General features: G+C 45.7%; 1 protein-coding gene across 6 annotated transcripts in view; it reads right to left on the bottom strand.

The window, feature by feature from the left end:
• xylb (xylulokinase homolog (H. influenzae)) overlaps positions 1-19915 on the bottom strand; it is a 259728-nt gene that overhangs the window by 40828 nt on the left and 198985 nt on the right. For 5 of the 6 annotated variants that reach the window (XM_078231526.1, XM_078231519.1, XM_078231540.1 and 2 more), the window contains 3 exons: positions 18391-18449; positions 13221-13308; positions 7897-7991 (listed from right to left, as the gene is read on the bottom strand). In XM_078231526.1, the coding sequence (XP_078087652.1) occupies positions 7897-7991; positions 13221-13308; positions 18391-18449 (242 nt within the window). The remainder of the gene's footprint in view (positions 1-7896; positions 7992-13220; positions 13309-18390; positions 18450-19915) is intronic. The other variant, XR_013499810.1, reaches the window with a different exon arrangement.

The raw sequence follows: 19915 nt of genomic DNA, 5'->3' as shown, positions 1-19915 counted from the left end.
GTTGCCAACCCACAGCTGCGGCTGCTGGACATCACTGGAGGGTTAGTCCCCCCCCCAAGAGAACCATGGCCAGATTGGATGGTGAATCTGCTCCCTGGCCTTTAATTGCCTGAAGCATTGAAAATTGTGGTGGACATGTCTAAAGCACACCATGCGGTGCGGGGACCTAGAACTAACGCAATGCTAGGTTCCCAATGTCTGATTAAAACTTTAATCCCAGGGACACTGTGTGGAGTTTGCACGTTCTCCCCGTGTCTGCGTGGGTTTCCTCCGGGTGCTCGGGTTTCCTCCCACAGTCCAAAGGGCTGAGGGTTAGGTTGATTGGGCACACTAAATTGCCCCTTAGTGTCCCGGGATGCGTAGGTTAGAGGGATTAGCAAGGTAAATATGTGGGGTTACGGGTATAGGGCCTGGATGGGATTGTTGTCGGTGCAGACTCGATGGGCTGAATGGCCTCCTTCTGCACTGTAGGATTTTATGATTCTATGACACCGGGTGGCCAAATTAAAAAGGAGTTTGGACTATACAATACTGAATGTGGACATATAAAATATCAAGCGATTGGCAAAGGATGACGAATTATGGCAATAAAAGATGGACGGCATTATTTTACAGCACAAACATACACACTAGATAGATTTGTGGATGGTCATAGATTAGTATAATGTAGCAGTAAAGAAGGTAAATAGATCCTGGGCATGGTAAATCCAGGGAAATAGAACAGAAATCGCAAAATAATCCTGAAGTTGTACTGAATGTGGTTCAACTTCCCCTGGAGTTCTGTGGGGTGTGCTGGAGGGCATGAGGGCAGGGGAGGGGTATTAGGGAGGGCATGAGAGCAGTGGAGAGGGTGTGATGAAGGGCAATTAAATTGATAATTGGGATTGGGTTCTTGAGTCTGTAGGAGAGGATGAAGAAGCTGGGAATATTTACACTGGAGAAGGGAAGGTTCAAAGCATGATCCTGCAGGAACGGTCAAGATTCTAAAGTGATGGATGAGACACTCAGGATGTCATAGATGCTGCAAGAGGACAGAGCCTCAGGTTTAGAAGAGACATTTTAGATTTAAATGCCATATGCAGAACTGAGCTATTTTATGGAATGGATGGTCAAGGGAGGCATGAGGCTGACTGTGTCATTTTTTAAAAATTTATTAGTGTCACAAGTTGGCTTACGTTAACATTGCAATGAAGCTACTGTGAAAATCCCCTAGTTGCCACACTCCGGAACCTGTTCGGGTACACTGAGGGAGAATTTTAGCATGGCCAATGCACCTAACCAGCATGTCCTTCGGACTGTGGGAGGAAACCCACACAGACACGGGGAGAACACGCAGGCTTCGCACAGACAGTGACCCAAGCTGGGAATCGAACCCGGGTCCCTGGCGCTGTGAGGCAGCAGTGCTAATCACTGTGCCACCGTGCCGTCCAGTTCAAGACACAATTGGATAAGGGCCGGGAGGAAAATCTGACAGAGGGATATGAGAGGTGTTGTGAGATACGTGGTCTTTTTTTAGACTGGAGCTGATCAGATGGACTGCAATGATTTATGAATTTCTGTGTTCTTAGCCTGTATGCTCCCAGTGCAAATAGCTCAAGTATCTCAAGTCTCTCCTGATAAGTAAGGGTTCCCATTCCTGGCAACATCCTAGTGAATCTCGGTTATATCTCTCTATGACTTTAACATCCTTTCTATAATAGGAGACCCAAAACTGTACAAAGTACAACCAGCCTCACAACTGAAATAAATAAATGTATCAGAGAAATATTGAGGTATTTTATTCATAACACTAACGTCAAAAGTAATGGGCTTTTCAAAGTTTAAATGTTAATTTGCTGTTTTCCCCCCGAGAAGTGTTAACAAAACTGAGCAAAGATGGTGTGGCATGACAGAGTGGAATGTATGTGGGAAGAGTGGAGTAGCTGAGAGCTGGGGAGATGTCAGAGGGGTGAGTATGATGGGGAGGTCTTGTCATGCTCACAGCCGTGATGAAGAACTGACTGTTCTTTTAGGTTTACACTATCCTGTTACTTATCAGGAACTTCATACTTTGCAAAGCTTTTCTTCATATTTCAGTCACTTACCACTCACCCCATTCACACAATTGTAGCAATATTGCTACCTTTCCAGACATTAGTGGGTAGAATTTTGCCAATTGCTGCCTTTTCCCGCCACTGGGATCAAAAGTAGGAGGTGACTGTGCTACTCATAGAAACCATAGAATCCCGACAGTGCACAAGGAGGCCATTCGACCCATCAAGTCTACACCAACCACAATCCCACCCAGGCCCTATCCCCATAACCCCACATATTTATCCTGCTAATCCCTCTAACCTATGCATCTCAGAATAGAATCATAGAATCCCTACAGTGTGGAAGGAGGCTATTCGACCCATCAAATTTGTACCGGCCATGATACCATCCAGCCCCTATCCCCATAGCCCCACGTATTTACCCTGCTAGCCCCCCTGACACTAAATGGCAATTTATCATGGCCAATCAACCTGACCCACACATCTTTGGACTGTGGGAGGAAACCGGAGCACCCGGAGGAAACCCACGCAGACACGGGGAGAATGTGCAAACTCCACACAGACAGTGACCCAAGCCGGGAATCGAACCCGGGTCCCTGGAGCTGTGGGGCAGCAGTGCTAACCACTGTGCCGACACTTTGAGAGACTGCGGGCGAAGAATCCAGGTGGCATAGTTTTGACAACAGCCAGTAAACAGGTCGTTATTTGATCTGCCAGCCTCTTCAATGCCACCACTAGTGGTGTCATTGCTCAGGCTTCAGCTCCAGGGAGAGAAAGCCTCAATGACCAGACACTCTCGAAGGGAATTGACATAGGCTGGGAGAAGCCAGGCCCTGATTGGCGAGGGACAGTGGAAGTTTTTATTTATTCATTCCTGTGACAGTGTTGTTGCTGGTGAAACCAGCATTTATTACCCATCCTTAATTGCACTTGAGCCGCCTTCTTGAACCACTGCAGTCCATATGGTGTAAGTACATCCGGAGTGCTGTTAGGGAGAGAGTTCCAAGGTTTCGATTCAGCAACGGTGAAGGAATGGTGATATATTTCCAAGTCAGGATGGTGAGTGGCTTAGGAACTCTCAGGTGGTGGTGTTCCATGTGTCTGCTGCCCTTGTCCAAATCTAAATGATAGTGGTCATGGGTTTGGAAGTCTAAGGAGACTTGGCGAGTTCCCACAGTACACCTTGTAGATGATGCACACCGCTGCCACTGTGCATCGGCGGTGGAGGGAGTGACTGTTTGTGGATGGGGTGCCAATCAAGCGGGCCGCTTTGTCCTGGATGGTGTTGAGCTTCTTGAGTGTTCTAGCAGTTACACTCATCCAGGCAAGTGGAGAGCATTCCAACACACTCCTGACTTGTAGATGGTGGACAGACTTTGGGGAATCAGAAGGTGACATATTCACCACAGGATTCCTAACCTCTGAACTGCTCTTGTACAACACAAATATAGGTGGAAAGGCAAGTTGTGAGAGGGATACAAACAGTTTACAAAGAGATATAGACAGGGGCAGTGGGCAGAAAGTGGGCAAATGGAGTACAATGTGGGAAAATATGAAGCTGGAAGGGAAAATAAAAAAGAGTATTATTTAAAATGATAGAAAGCTGCAACACAAAGGGACTTGTGAGTACTTGTGCACGAAACACAGAAAGCTAGCACACTGATGCAGCAGCTAATCAGGAAGACTAATGGAATGTTGCCCTTATTTCAAGGGGATTGGAGTATAAGATTAGGAAGTTTTGCTGCAACTGTATAAGGTACTGGTGAGACCACATCTGGAGTACTGTGAGCAGTTGTGGTTACCTTATTTAAGGAAAGTTATTATTTAATTGGAGGCAGTTCAGCGAAGGGTCAATCGGATGATCCCTGGTATGGAGAGATTGTCTTATGAGGAAAGGTTAAACAGGTTGGACTCTACTCATTGGAATTTAGAAAAATGTGAGGTGATTTCATTGAAACACACAGAATTCTTAAGGAGCTTGACAGGGTAAATGCTGAGAGGATGTTTCCCCTCATGGGAAAATCTTGTACCAGAGGGCGTTGTCTCAGAATAAACGGGCGACAACTTAAGACTGAGATAAGGAGGAATTTCTTCTCTCAGAGGGTTGTGAGTCTTTGGAACTCCTTGCCACATTTAAAATTCTCCTTGCTCTAAGGGCAGAGCCCTTTGGTGTATTTAAGGCTGAGGTAGATAGATTTTTGATCAGTGAGGGAATCAAGGGTTATGGGGAAAGGGCAGGAAAGTGGACAAGAGGAATGTAGGATCAGCCATGATCCTATTGAATGGCAGAGCAGGCTGGAGGAGCCAAACAGCCCACTTCTGTTCCTATTTCTGATGGTTTTATAACCATGATATTTATATGTTCAGTTTCTGGTCATTGGTAATCCCCAGGATGTTGGGATGTGGGCCTTGGTGGCAGTGAGAGTCAGAGATAATCAGAGGGATATTGAGGAGCAAATATGTGCTCAATTTGTGGAGGTGTGTAAAAACAATAATAATAGGATTATATTAGATGATTTCAACTTTCCCAATGTTAACCGGGATATACAGAGTGTTAAGGGCTTGGATGCAGTAGATTTCTTGAAATGTGTACAGGAGAACTTTTTAAATCAATTTGTAGAGGGTTCAACAAAGGAAGGAGCTGTGCTGGACCTCATTCTGGGGAATGAAGCCAGACACCAGGTTGAGGTAGTGATGCGGGAGCATTTTAGTGATAACGATCACAACATGGTACAATCTAAGCTTGTTATGGACAAAGAAATAGACAAGCTGCAAAAAAATGTTTGGATTGGGGGGCGCCCGGATTTTAGTAAAATAAGAGAGATTCTGGCCAAGTTAGACTGGGAACAGCTACTAACAGGAAAATCTACAGAAGACCAGTAGGGGGCATTCAAAAAGGAAATAGGGAGGGTGCAAGCCCAGCATGTTCCCTCTCGGGCAATAGGTAGGAATAACAAGTCCAGAGAACCATGAATAACCAGAGGTATTCAGGATATAATGAGAAGGAAAAGAAAGGCTTTTAAAAAGTACAAGGGGAGCAAATCAGTGGAGGCATTAGTGAGATAGTGCAGGATGGATCTTAAGAAAGCAATGAGGAAAGCAAAGAGGGGAGGTGAGAAATCTCTGGCTGGCAAAAGTAGGGATAATCCCAAGATATTCTATAAGTACATCAATGGAAGAGGATAACCAGGGAAAGAGTAAGGTCCATTCGGGACCAAGGGGGCAATCTGTGGGTGGAGCCAGTGGACATTGGTAGAGTGTTGAATGAATACGTTACATCCGTCTTCAACCAAGAGAATGAGGATGATGGTATGGAATTCAGGGACAGAAACTGTGAGGTTCTTGAGCAAATTGACAAAGGGAAGGACAGGTATTGGAGGTGTTGGCAGCCTTAAAAATGGATATATCTCCAAGTCCAGACGAATTGTGCCCTAGGCTGTAGTGGAAGGCAAGGGAGGAGATAGCAGGGGTTCTGACCCAAATTTCCAATTCCTCTCTGGCTACAGGGGAGGTCACAGTAAGAAGTTTAACAATACCAGGTTAAAGTCCAACAGGTTTATTTGGTAGCAAAAGCCACACTACAGGGGAGGTGCCAGAAGACTGGAGAACAGCTAATATGGTTCTGCTATTTAAGAAGGGTTGTAGAGGTAAGCCAGGGAACTACAGACCAGTGAGTCTCATGTCAGTGATAGGGAAGCTATTGGAAAAACTTCTGAATGGGAGCATCTATCTCCACTTGGAGAGGCAAAGCTTGATCAGGGATAGTCAACATGGCTTCGTCAGAGGGAGGTCATGCTCAACAAATTTGATGGAATTTTTTGAAGGGGTGACCAGGTGTGTAGACGAGGATAGTGCAGTCGATGCAGTTTATATGGATTTCAGCAAAGCTTTTGACAAGGTCCCACATGGGAGACTTGTAAAGAAGGTAAATTCACATGGGACACAGGGTAATTTGATAAAGCTGTTTCAAAATTGGCTCAGTTGTAGGAGACAGAGGGTGATGACAGAAGGCTGCTTTAGTGACTGGAAGCCAGTGTCCAGTGGCGTACCACAGGGATCCGTACTGGGCCCCCTATTATTCATCATTTATATAAATAACATTGATGACTATGTGGGGGGTAGGATTAGTAAGTTTGCGGATGACACAAAGACTGGCTGTTTCTCTAATTCAGACAGACTGGAAAGATTATTGACTGAAGAAAGATGAAGAGAACAGCACAAATGGAAAATAAGAAATAATGGACCCCATGTGTGCACTTGTCAAAGAAAGCCTTGTGTGGATGACTCAGAACAAAAAAATCAGTTCTATCGATTGGCCAATCTGCTCAGAATCTACTTAGACGGAACACCGAGAGGTCCATCATCATTATTTAACCACACTTTAAAGACTTTTAACTTCTAAAAGATCTGCATTTGCATTAGTATTTTCTTCACTTGAACTGTACTGTTCACACACACGCACAGCTCACTGCTGGAGGACTGCCCACCATTGACCTCATTGTAGATAGTGCAGCTCAGATAAGGACATTTCAACTGACAATGAGGCATTTCTGCTATCAGTTCACGTAAACAGCAGAAAGATGCCTGCTTAAGTGTAAACTTTGGCTGGGGCTATGCAAGGTTTAACAAGAGGAAGTGGGGAAATAACAGCCAAGGTTCCCACTTCTGACTCTTATCCTCTGACCTTGCTGGAATGGAGACCAGGTGGTGGGCGATAATGTGGAACTTGCTGCAGTGCCCTGTATGATTGAACAATACTCATCTGTCAAGGGGGTCAGTTAGCTCAAAATAAAAGCAAAGACCTCAGACCTGCTGAGATTTTTGAGCATTTTCTTTTTTGGTTGGTTAGCTCAGTTGGCTGGACGGTTGGTTCTTGATGCAAAGTGATGTCAACACAGCAGGTTCAATTCCCGTACCGGCTGAGGTTATTCATGAATCATAGAATCCCCACAGTGCAGAAGAAGGCCATTCGGCCCATCAAGCCTGTACCGACAACAATCCCACCCACCACATAAGCCAATGCATTTACCCTGCTAATCCCCCTGACACTAAGAGGTAATTTACCATGGCCAATCCACCTAACCTGCACATCTTTGGAGTGTGGGAGGAAATCGGAGCACCCGGAGGAAGCCCAAGTAGACACGGGGAGAACATGCAAACTCCACACAGTCACTCGAGGCCGGAATTGAACCTGGGTCCCTGGCGCTGTGAGGCAGCAGTGCCAACTTGCCGTCCGGAGGCCCAACTTTCTCAAACTTGCCCCTGAGGGTGTGGTGACCCTCAGGTTAAATCACCACCTCAAAAAGGGGGAAAGCAACCTATGTTTTACAGTTTAAAATTTATTTATTAGTGTCACAATTAGGCTTACATTAACACTGCAATGAAGTTACTGTGAATATCCCCTTGTCACCACACTCCGGCGCCTGTTCGGGTTACATTGAGGGAGAATTTAGCATGGCCAATGCACCTAACCAGCACGTCTTTCGGACAGTGGGAGGAAACCGGAACACCCGGAGGAAACCCATGCAGACACAGGGAGAACGTGCAGACTCTGCACAGACAGTGACCCAAGGCCGGGAATCGAACCCGGGTCTCTGGCGCTGTGAGGCAGCAGTGCTCACCACTGTGCCACCATGGTCCCCTGAGACTTTGGCGACTTTCATTTCACCGTGAATACTCATCCTTTAGGCTCTGTGCACACTTAGGAAAGTTAAGAGGGGCACTGCTCCTGTCTGTGGAAATGTATTCAACCAGATTTATGGAACAAAATGTACAAAAATGATTAAAATCAGCAAAATATATTCCATTCTGAGGGTGTCTTTCTCTCTCTATCTCTCTCTTAAATTTTCCCTCTTGCTCTCACCTTATCAACTTCACAGGTTGGAGTAACTGCCAACTTGGGTTCTGGTGCGATTTTCACCGTATCTGCAAAAGATTGTCCAGGTACTGCTTGCAGTCCTGAACACAAGAAGACAGAAGCAGAAAGGTAAGTGATGGCTCTAGGTCTATTACGAGATTGCCAAAAATACTAGAAACACAATATAAAAGATGTAAATATTGGAACCGCTCGGTACATTAGTCGAGATTTGAAAGAGAAAAACACAGTTAGAAACATAACATCAGGGCTGCCTATTTCCAACATTTGGGGTGGAATTTTCCGTCTTTTTTTTACAAAGTGTTGCCTCAGGTTGGGAAAAGCTGTGCTGCCGGATTTTCCCACAAATTTTTCAGCTCTGAAAAAATGCAGGAGGTAAATCCTAATGTGGAGGGGTAATGGAGCAATGAAGTTCATAAGATGGGGAGGCAATGGCCAAGTGGTATTATCGCTAGACTATTATTCCAGAAACTCAGCTAACATTCTGCGGAACCGGGTTCGAATCCCGCCACGGCAGATGGTGGAACTTGAATTCAACAGAAAAAAAATCTGGAATTAAGAATCTACTGATGACCATGAAACCACTGTCGAATGTTGGAAAAACCCATCTGGTTCACTAATGTCCTTTAGGGAAGGAAATCTGCCGTCCTTACCTGGTCTGGCCTACATGTGACACAGTAAGAAGTTTAACAACACCAGGTTAAAGTCCAACAGGTTTATTTGGTAGCAAAAGCCACACAAGCTTTCGGAGCTGCAAGCCCCTTCTTCAGGTGAGTGGGAATTCTGTTCACAAACAGAGCATATAAAGACACAAACTCAATTTACATGAATAATGGTTGGAATGCGAATACTTACAACTAATCAAGTCTTTAAGAATTTGTTGTTTTGTTTCTTAAAGACTTGATTAGTTGTAAGTATTCGCATTCCAACCATTATTCATGTAAATTGAGTTTGTGTCTTTATATGCTCTGTTTGTGAACAGAATTCCCACTCACCTGAAGAAGGGGCTTGCAGCTCCGAAAGCTTGTGTGGCTTTTGCTACCAAATAAACCTGTTGGACTTTAACCTGGTGTTGTTAAACTTCTTACTGTGTTTACCCCAGTCCAATGCCGGCATCTCCACATCATGACTACATGTGACTCCAGAGCCACAGCAATGTGGTTGACTCTCAACTGCCCTCGGGCAATTAGGGATGGGCAATAAATGCTGGCCGTGCCGGCAATGCCCATGTCCGACGAATGAATAAAATAAAAGATATAGGAGCATAATTATGCCATTCAGCCCATCGGGTCCATTCCGCCATTCGATCATGGCTGACATACTCCTCATCCCCATTTTCCTGCCTTCTCTCCATAACACTTCAACCCATTACCAATTAAAAATCTGTCTAACTCCTCCTTAAATTTACTCTCTGTCCCAGCATCCAGCGCACTTTGGGGCAGCGAATTCCACAGATTCACACTCCTTTGGGAGAAGTAGTTTCTCCTCAACTCTGTTTTAAATTTGCTGCCCCTTATCCTAAGACTATGACCTCTCGTCCTAGAATGCCCCACAAGAGGAAGCATCCACTCCACGTCTACTTTATCCATACCTTTTATCATCTTGTATACCTCAATTTGATCTCCCCTCATTCTTCTTGATCTCCCCTCATTCTTCTTGATCTCCCCTCAATGATATGAAAATGTATGGTAATGGAGTTCCCGGAGAAGCCCATTATGTAATTATTGGGAGAGGAGAGATAATTCAGCGAGGAAATCCCAGCAGCGTGAAAGCCATTTTGTGAGTCCTGCTGGATTTTCCTCCTCTGCCACCATCCCCCCACCCACCGAAGACAGGGGCGGAAAATCCCTATCTTTTTGTTTTTATTTCTCACACCAAAAGCCCTGTTTGGCATCACCCCTGTGCTTGCTGATCTATACTGGTTCAATGAGACCTCAAATTTAAAATTCTGTGTTATGGCGGCCTTTGACCCAGAAGCAGTAACAAGTGACAGCCTTTGACCTGGAAAATGCAGAAAGCTGAAATACAAAAGGCGTGTAGCAAAAAGATAGAAAGAGGAGCAGAAGAGAAACAGAGACAGAAAGAACAAAGTAAAGATATGCATCATACAGGGAATATTGATGGGTAAAACCCCATTTACTCGGAAGCTGTTGCCTGCAGAGGATTGGCTAAATCCTTGAAGGCTGAAATTGACCTACAAGCAAAGTTTAAAGTTTATTTATTAGTGTCACAAGTAGGCTTACATTAACACCGCAATGAAGTTACTGTGAAAATCCCCTAGTCGCCACACTGCGGCGCCTGTTTGGGTAACACTGAGGGAGAATTTAGCATGGCCAATGCACCTAACCAGTACATCTTTCAGACTGTGGGAGGAAACCAGAGCACCCGGAGGAAATCCATGCAGACACAGGGAGAGCGTGCAGACTCTGACAGACAGAGACGCAGCCGGGAATCGAACCCGGGTCCCTGGCGCTGTGAGGCAGCAGTGCTAACCACTGTGCCACCGTACAACCCACTGCCTACCACTCAAGTGGACTGCCTACTAACTCAGTGAGATTGTCCCTGTTGTTTCTGCTATTTTATATGTCATTTGTAGTTCATACCAATCATGATTTGCCTGTTAATTTAACTGATTCTGACTTACAGTGAAGTAAAAGTTATGTAAAGTGAAATGTCCAGTAATTTCTTCATTTGGGGCTCTATCAGTAATTTGGTTATTCCGAATGGCGGAATGGACCCGATGGGCTGAATGGCATAATTATGCTCCTATATCTTTTATTTTATTCATTCGTCGGACATGGGCATCCCCATGGGATTCATATTCCCTCCCTATCTTTGTAACCACCTGCAGCCCGACCACCCACCAAGAGCTCTGTGCATCCCAAATTCTGGTTTGTTGCACATTTTTATTACTCCACCATTGGTGGGTGTGCCTTCAGCTACTAGGCCCCAAGCTCTGGAATTCTGTTTACAAATCTCGCTGCCTCTCTAACTCTCTCACCTTGGGTTGTTTTACTCAGTTAAAGATTCTACATAAATGCAAGCTGTGATTATAATTTATTCTTTGTCATAGAGTCATAGAGTTGTACAGTCCAGAAAAGACCCTTTGGCCCATTGAGTCTGCACCAAGAATAACTACCACAAAAGTCGTTCTAATCCCATTTTCCAGCACTTGTCCATATCCCTGAATGTTATAATATTGTCAATTGCTTATTGGATCCCATCTAAAAATAATACTAGGTGCATTACTACTTTTATAAATTATTTTATACAGTAATGGACATCTCAGATCCTTTATATGAATGATTTAGGGTGTAACTTTAGCTTTAAAATACAGGATAACAGCACTGTGGATTTACCTACAACACATGGACTGCAGCGGTTCAAGAAGGCAGCTCACCACCACCTCCTCAAGGACAATTCTGGATGGGCAATAAATCCTTGCCTAGCTGGTGAGACCCACATCTCATGGAAGAATTTTAAAAAAGATCTCTGTATGCACCACAGGTTCGGCCATTCAATTTAGGTACTGATCTGGGGAGAACGCACTCGTGAAAGGCATTTGAACGTCACATTGAAGCCAGGTAGATATCATAGCGTCTCGAATTACAGTGAGATATCCACCTGTTTTTGCCCATTTCGAGAACCCGACCAAGGTGTTGGTAGCCCGGATATTGGTCCCACCTTGGAAGAGTCCAGCTTCATTGGAACAGCGGCAGAGGCCTAAGACAGAGGCTGGGATTTTCCACTCCCAGTTCTGTCGCACGGCTTCAGCTGCAGGAACGGAAAATCTCTCAAGACGCCCAAATGGCATTTCATGCCAATGTAAAAGGTTTTCCTCCCCCAGCCCCACCCGCCCCCCTCCCACCCCCCACCCCATCGTGCCCCCCCACCCCCCCCCCCCCCCCCCCACCCGATGTAACGGGATTTCTGATGTTGAACATTGGGAACATCATTTCCATGCATTAACATTTTATGATCAGGCCTCTGTGTCTGAATCATCTTCCTCCGTAAGAAAGTCAATTCACATCGACGTAAGGGTAGACCAGTGTGAATCACCTCCCAGAGGAACGCAGGTGAGTGCATTGTTCAAGCGGGAGAAGGTCATGCCCAGACTGTGCCCACTGACACTATCAGGCACTAACACTGCCCCCAGCAGCAGAGGGCAGTGCCTATGCAGTAGTGGGAGGGTGATTGTGTAGTGGGACATGGAGGGAGGGAGGGAGGGGGGAGGGAGGGAGGGGGGAGGGAGGGAGGGGGCGGTGGTGGCAGGGGGGAATTCCTGGTTAATGTTTGTGCATGGAGCAACCTTTAAACATAGCACTTTCAACAAACTAAGTTGCTGGCAGGATGAGCTCAATCAGAGTCCTCCCCATCAGCGTGATGTCGGGGAACTACCCATTCTTTTTTTTTACGAAATCCGGGACTATAAAGGTGGAGAAAGTCACCATTGGTGCTGGCAGCTTCGACGCCGCCCTTCCCGCCCGCCTTTGCCGATATCAGGAAAATTCCGCTCAGAGAGAGGGTCAGACTTGGAGTGGATTGAAAATTGAGTGGCAAACAACAGGAAGCTCAAGACCGTACCTGTGGACAGGACAGAGGTGCTTGGCAGGAGCAGTCCCCTTAGCCATGTTTCTTTTCCCAACATCGAGGCTGTCACATGGCGGACAGGAAAACACTATAGCCAGGTCAAAGAAAACACACATAAACTGAAGTCTCACCCACAGGAAGCCCAGGGATCTCTAGATTACAATGTGGGGTAAATGTTTGGGTGACAGGGTGGCACAGTGTTAGCACTGCTGCCTCACAGTGCCAGGAACTCGGGTTCAATTCCCAGCTTGGGTCACTGTCTGTGTGGAGTCTGCACGTTCTCCCCGTGTCTGCGTGAGTTTCCTCCCACACTCCAAAGATGTGCGGGTTAGTTTGATTGACCATGCTAAATTGACCCTAGTTTTGGGGGGGATTAGCAGGGTAAATATGTGGGGCTACGGCGATAGGGTGGGATTGTTGTCGATGCAGGTTCGATGGGCCGAATGGTCCCCTTCCGTACTGTGGAGATTCTATGATTCTAAATGAATGGGCAGGTGTTGCATTTCCTGTTTGCTTGCACAGGGATTTGCCAGTGAAAGATCAGCAGTGGGTAGGGGTGATGGAAGAGTGAACCAGCTGGGCAAGGAGAGAACAGTCACTTTGAAAAAACAGAGAGCGCTGGGGACTTCAGGCTTCCTGGTGAGATTGTGGAAGAAAAGGATCTGTTTAAGGCTTGAGCCATAGCGTGGGCCAGTCATTCAGAGTACTCAGCTTCTACGTACCATGTTTTGCTCTGTACGCACATCCCAGGCAGGCTGAATTAGCTGTGTCTATTGTGTACACTGGGGCATTGAAAACATCTGCCAGGACCTGCAACATCAACAAACAGGTGGTGACCGGGTAATCCCTGTTATTGCGGTTTAACGGAGCAATCCCTCAGAAGGTACTGGCGCCACACACAGTCACACCAGAGACCATGGCTGCATAGAGTTAGGGGTGCTGTACCACATGGAAGGGAATCAGCCAGCCCCTTGAGGAATGAATCATAGGACTTAAGGGGAAAAAACACACACACACGCACGCAGGTTTCATATCACACAACTCATTAATTAGAACAGAAAACAATTATTTTTAATGGTGTGACAAGCCTCAGTGAGGGCAGAATGCTGCTCACGATGCAAAGTGCCAACATTGAGGTCAATGAATGAGAAGTCATGGTTAGGTGATAGGAAAGTAAGGTTATAGGCAGAGGTAGGGTGGGGGGCTAGGGGGAAGTATGGAGTGTTACTGAGACCCAGGAATGAAATTAATTAAGAATAAAAGGCAGTGGGATACAGGGAGGAGAAACGTAGGTAAAATGTGGGTTGGAGCAGAGCTTTGGCTTGTCGGCTTATCTGGAGCCAAGTGGGAAAAATATCAGCTCTGATCTTCCACCACTTTCTCAAGGGAAATTAGGGATGGGCAATAAACACGACCTTGCCTGTAATGCGCACATAGAGTTGTACAATACAGAAAAGGCCCTTTGGCCCATCAAATCTGCACCTGCACTAAAGTCGCGCTAATCCCATTTTCCACCACTTATCCCACATCCTCGGATGTTATGATATTCCAACTGCTCATCCAAATATTTTTTAAAGGTTGTAAGGTTTCCGGCCTCCACTACCTTCCCAGGCAGTGCATTCCAGATTCCCACCATCCTCTGGGTGAAAATGTTTTTCCTCAAATCCCCTCTGAATCTCCTGCTCCTCACCCTAAAATTCTGCCCCTTCGTGACTGACCCCTCAACCCAGGGAAACAACTGCTTCCTACTCACCCTGTCCATACCCCTCATCATCTTATACACCTCAATCACATCCTCCCTCGGCCTTCTCTGTTCTAAAGAAAATAATCCAAGTCTCTCCTTATAGTTCAAATGCCCCATCCCAGGCAACATCCTGCTGATTCTCCTCTATACCCCATCCTCCGTCTGGGGGAATTCAGAATGGAGGCCAAAGCCACTGCGGTCTAAGCCTGAGGTCCCACCTATCTGAAATGTGAAGTACAGGCCAGCTTCTGCAATATGTGCGTCAGTGACCTGTGCAGCAATGTGTAGCCATTTGCGAGACATGACCAAGCTGCCCCTTGGAAAGACCCAGAGATATAGAAGTTCAAGGCCACAGTGACTTTAAAGGCTACTGGCAAGCAGTGGTGAAAGGCGTGAGGTCTTCTGCAACGTGGGCACAGATCTCTAGACTAATGGCCTGGAGAGTCACAGCCTCCTCCAGCACTGGTTCACCTCTTTTAGTGGTTGATCCTATGCTGAGGGTGTGACCTCCCTTGTCTTTCTGTCCCTCATCCCTCTCACCTCCCCTCCTAATGCTGAGGATGTTGCTAGACATCATTACTTGACCTGAAATCCAAGAGTCCAACGAAGCGCTGCCTTCCTTGTGCTCAGGTGACCTCCCCTTGCCCCTTCTCCCATGCTGCCACAATGTCAGCAGGTTGAGCCCCCATTGAACTTGACTTTCCCCCAGTTAAGTATTGTTTGTCTGGGCTAATGAATACATATTTGAGAGTTTGGGCAAGAATCCAGGGGAATTAAGGGATAATGTTTTTGCAGTGATAATGACCTGCAGCTCGCTGCCTCCAAGGTTGATGGTTGAACACACATAGTCTTTTTTCCAGGGAATTGAAAATTAGAGGGCATAGGTTTAAGGTGAGAGGAGAAAGATTTAAAAGAACATTAAGGGCAACTTCTTCATGCAGAGGGTGGTGCGTAACAAGGAACAAAGAAAAGTACAGCACAGGAACAGGCCCTTCAGCCCTCCAAGTCTGCGCCGATCATGATGCCTGCCTAAACTAAAAACACCTATGGAGTCCCTATCATTCCATTCCCATCCTATTCATGTATTTATCTAGTTGCTCCTTAAATGCCGCTATCGTACCTGCTCCCACCACCTCCCCGGGCAGCGCGTTCCAGACATTCACCACCTCTATGTAAAATACTTGCCTCGCACATCTCCTCTAAACTTTCCTCCACACACCTTAACCCTATGTCCCCGAGTACTTGACTTTTCTACACGAGGAAACAGCATCTGACTATCCACTCTGTTCATGCCACTCATAATCTTGTAAACCTCTATCAGGTCACCCCTCAACCTCCATCATTCCAGTGAGAACAAACTGAGTTTATCCAACCTCTCCTCATAGCTAATACCCTCCAGACCAGGCAACATCCTGGTAAACCTCTTCTGTGCTCTCTCCAAAACATCCGCATCCTTCTGGTAGTGTGGTGACCAGAATTGTAAGTGACGATGATAAATTGTTTCTAAGGAAAATTTTATGGGCATATGATCGGAGATAAACTTGTAGGTCTACAGGGATAAAGCAGAGGAATGGGCCTCACTGGAGTATTCTACAAAGAGTCGGTATAGACTCAATTAATTAAATTACCACCTTCTGTGTTATGGTTCTATGACATAAGGTATAGGATATAAGATAAAGTGATCCATCGCTGATGAAGTCTTAATAAGATTACAGCTGGAGTACTGGCTGCAGCCTTTTTCCCCCACCCTCATGTGGAGCTGGACTAGCCATATCCTATGTTGCACTAGGTCCACTCAACTCCTACCCTCTCAACTTGCTCACCACTGGCTCCTGGCTTCCGCCTCAAATTCCAAATTCCCACCTTTGTGTTTAAAATCTCTTCGTGCCCGTGCCCCAGTTCACCTCTTCCAATACTCCATTCCCTAACAAACTCTCTGCTCCTCTCTCCAAATCTTGTGTCTCCAGCCCGTCCACTCCCACCTCCCTCTGCTGCTGGATGTAAATTGTACATTTTTGTCTAAGTAATCTTGCTTATTTTTCACTTCTCTAGTACAGATGAAGGGTCACATCCAAAACTTTAATTGGTCCTGTTTCTTTGCTTCACAGAATGTGGGTTGACAGATTCCAGCATCCGCAGTAATTCTCTCTTGGTGTTGGACAAGGTATTTACCAAGACTCGCTTCCACATTTCTTACCATCCTTGGTTGAGCTAACAGTTGAGTTTGGCCACTCAAAGAGTTGTCTACAGGTCAGATTGTGTTAGGGTAGTTCAGTGAACCAGTCAGGTTTTCATTATAAATCCAACAGCTTTCACACTTGTTTATTCTGCTACTAGCCAACAGTATCCAAATTTATTGAAAACAGTTCCATAATTTGTCACAGCCACGATATAAACTCACAAACTCCAGGTTGCTAACTCAGCACTAACTCAGCAACCTTACACTATATCCCTTTTCTCTCCAAGCTGCTAACTCATAGAGTCATAGAAATATACAGCACAGAAACAGGCCCTTCAGCCCAACTCATCCATGTCGACCAGGTTTCCTAAACTGAACGAGTCCCATTTGCGTGCGTTTGGCCCATATCCCTCTTAAACTTTCTTATCCATCTACCTGCCCAAATGTCTTTTAAATGTTATAATTATACCTGCCTCTCCCACCTCCTCTGGCAGCACATTCCATTCACGCACCATCCTCTGTGTGAAAAAGTTGCCCCTCAGGTACCTTTTAAATATTTCCCCTCTCACCTTAAACCTATGCCCTCTAGTTTTGGACATCCCTACCCTGGGGAAAATACCTTGGCTATTCACTTTATCTATGTCCCTCATGATTTTATAAACCTCTATAAAACCATAAGATATAGGAGCAGAATTAGGCCATTCGGCCCATTGAGTCATTCAATCGTGGTTGATATGATTCTCATCTCCATTCTCCTGCCCTCTCCCCATTATGCTTGATCCTCTATCCCTGACTTCCCTTGTCAGCCATAGTTGCCTCGTCCTCCCCTTAACATGCTTCCTCTTCCTTGGAATGAATTTATGTTGTGCCTCCTGAATCATACCCAAAACTCCTGCCACTGTTGTTCCACACTCTTTCCTGCTCGGCTCCCTTTCCAATCAAATCTGGCCAGCTCCACACTCATGGCCTCGTAGTTTTCTTTACTCAATTGTAGCACCATTATATCTGATGCTAACATCTCCCTCTCAAACTACAAGTGAATGCTATCATATTGTGGTCACTGCACCCTAGGGGTTCCTCCACCTTAAGCTCCCTGATCAAGTCTGCCTTGTTACACATCACCAGATCCAGAAGTGCCGGTTCCCTAGTGGGCTCTGGCACACCCTTCATCCTCCTATGCTCCAGGGAAAAAAGTCCCAGCCTATCCATCCTCTCCTTATAATTCAAACCTTCCATCCCGGTAACATCCTTGTAAGTCTTTTTTGTACCCTTTCCAGTTTAACAATAGCCTTCCTATAGCAGCACAACCAGAATTGTACGCAGTACTCCAAATGTGGCCTTACCAATGTCTTGTACAGTTGTAACATAACTCCTTTATTCAACGCTCTGACCAATAAAGGCAAGTGTGCCAACCGCTTTCTTCGCCACCCAGTCTATCTGTGAGGCCACTTTCAAGGAACCATGTACCTGCGCCCCGAGGTCTCTCTGCCCCGTGTCTTTCCAACCTTTATTTCAGTTGGCCGGTATTGGCAATTCTTTGCTTTTGATTTGAAAAGATTCATTCTTAGTGATCTGGAGTGAGGCTTTGGTTTTTCCTGGCTCAAACCTGATCCTGATGCCTGTGTTACCATCCATATCTGAGAGCAACTGGTGCAGCACGGACTTGGGTGAGTGGGCGTTTGATTTTTTTAATGTAAATTTCACTTCCCTACCTGGACAGTGAGAAATGCAAAGCCGCAGATGTTCCTGTGTCTTCATATGTTAATTACATTGTTCACCAGAATTGACAGCCTTAATTGGCTTTGATCTGGTTGCGATGAAGGATAATTATTAGATGTTAAGCAGGGAGAAGGGTAACTCAGGAGGTGGAAATGGAAACTCATTCATCGTCCTCTGGCATCAACTGATTATTGTACTGAGATAACCTCACAGCAGAGAGCTACGTGATAAGGGATGGACGGTCTCCTACCTGTAGGATATCTGGGTTAGAAGATGCCCCTCCTGTAGCCAGCACTCTGGTTCCCTTCACTGAAATGAAAAGCAGGGTAAGAGGGGCAGAAAAAGAATCAAAGCTGATAATTTTACACCAACAGATGTTTTGCTAATGATCTAAACGGTACCGTTTCTGTACTTAAAGGAGATGAGCTCAAATGAGCACTTGTAGCTTGTATAAAGTCGATCCCCATCCACTTTTGAGCTAGCCACATCTTTTGAATGGGATGTCTAAGGGTTTCCAAGACTGAGGCAGTATACATAAAGTTTGGTTTTAACAAACAATGAGCAGTGCAGCATAGGAACAGGCCCTTCGGTCCACCAACTCTGTGCCTACACATGACTCCTTTCTAAACTAAAGACCTCTTGCATCCATGCTGTCCGTATCCCTCTATTCACTGCCTATTCATGTATCGGTCAAGATGCTTCTTAAGCGTTGCTTTTGTATCTGTTTCTACGATCTCCTCTGGCAACACATTACCAGCACTTAGCACCCTCTGTGTAAAAGAACTTGCCGCTCGCATCTCCTTTAAACTTTCCCCCTTTAACCTTAAACCCTACTAATTGACATTTCTCCCCGAGACAAAGACTCAGACTATCCATTCTTTTAGGTTTATTTATTATTGTCACACGTAGACTTACATTAACACTGCAATGAAGTTACTGTGAAACTCCCCTAGTCACCAGACTCCGGTGCCTGTTCGGGTACACTGAGGGAAAATTTAGCATTGCCAATGCACCCTAACCAGCACGTCTTTCGGACTGTGGGAGGAAACTGGAGCACCCGGAGGAAACCCAAACAGACACAGGGAAAACATGCAGACTCTGCACAGAAAGTGACCCAATACCGGGAATCGATACCGAGTCCCTGGCGCTGGGAGGTAGCTGTGCTCACCACTGTGCCACCCACATGCTTCTCATAATTTTGTAAACTTCTATCAGGTCGCCCCTCAGCCTCCGACGTTCAAGTGAAAACAAACCAAGTTTGTCCAATCTCTCCATATAGCTAATACCCTTTATTTACCAGGCAACATCCTGGTAAATCTTTTCTGCACCCTCTCCAAAGCCTTCACATCCATCTGGTAGTGTTGGGACCAGAACTGTATGCAATATTCCAAATGTGGCCTAACTAAAATTCTATACAGCTGCAACATAACTTGTCAATTTTTATACTCTATGTCCCAACCAATGAAGACAAGCATGCCTTATGGCTTCCTGACCATCTTATCCACTTGTGTTGCCATTTTCAGGGATCTATGGATATGACCGCCTAGGTCCCTCTGTATGTTAATGCTTCTAAGAGTTCTGCCATTTACTATGTACTGTCCCACATTAGATCTTCTAAAATGCATCACCTCGCATTTGTCTGGATTAAATTCCATCTGCCATTTCTCCGCCCAAGTCTCCAGCCTATCGATCTCCTGCTGTATCTTCTGGCAATACTCCTCATTATGCCCAGTCCCCCCCAATCTTTGTGTCGTCTGCAAACTTACTAATCAGAC

This window comes from Mustelus asterias, chromosome 2 (genome assembly GCF_964213995.1).
Source record: "Mustelus asterias chromosome 2, sMusAst1.hap1.1, whole genome shotgun sequence".
NCBI lineage: Eukaryota > Metazoa > Chordata > Chondrichthyes > Carcharhiniformes > Triakidae > Mustelus > Mustelus asterias.
Note: the sequence above shows the minus strand (reverse complement) of the source record. Positions and strands in the feature narration are given on the sequence as shown.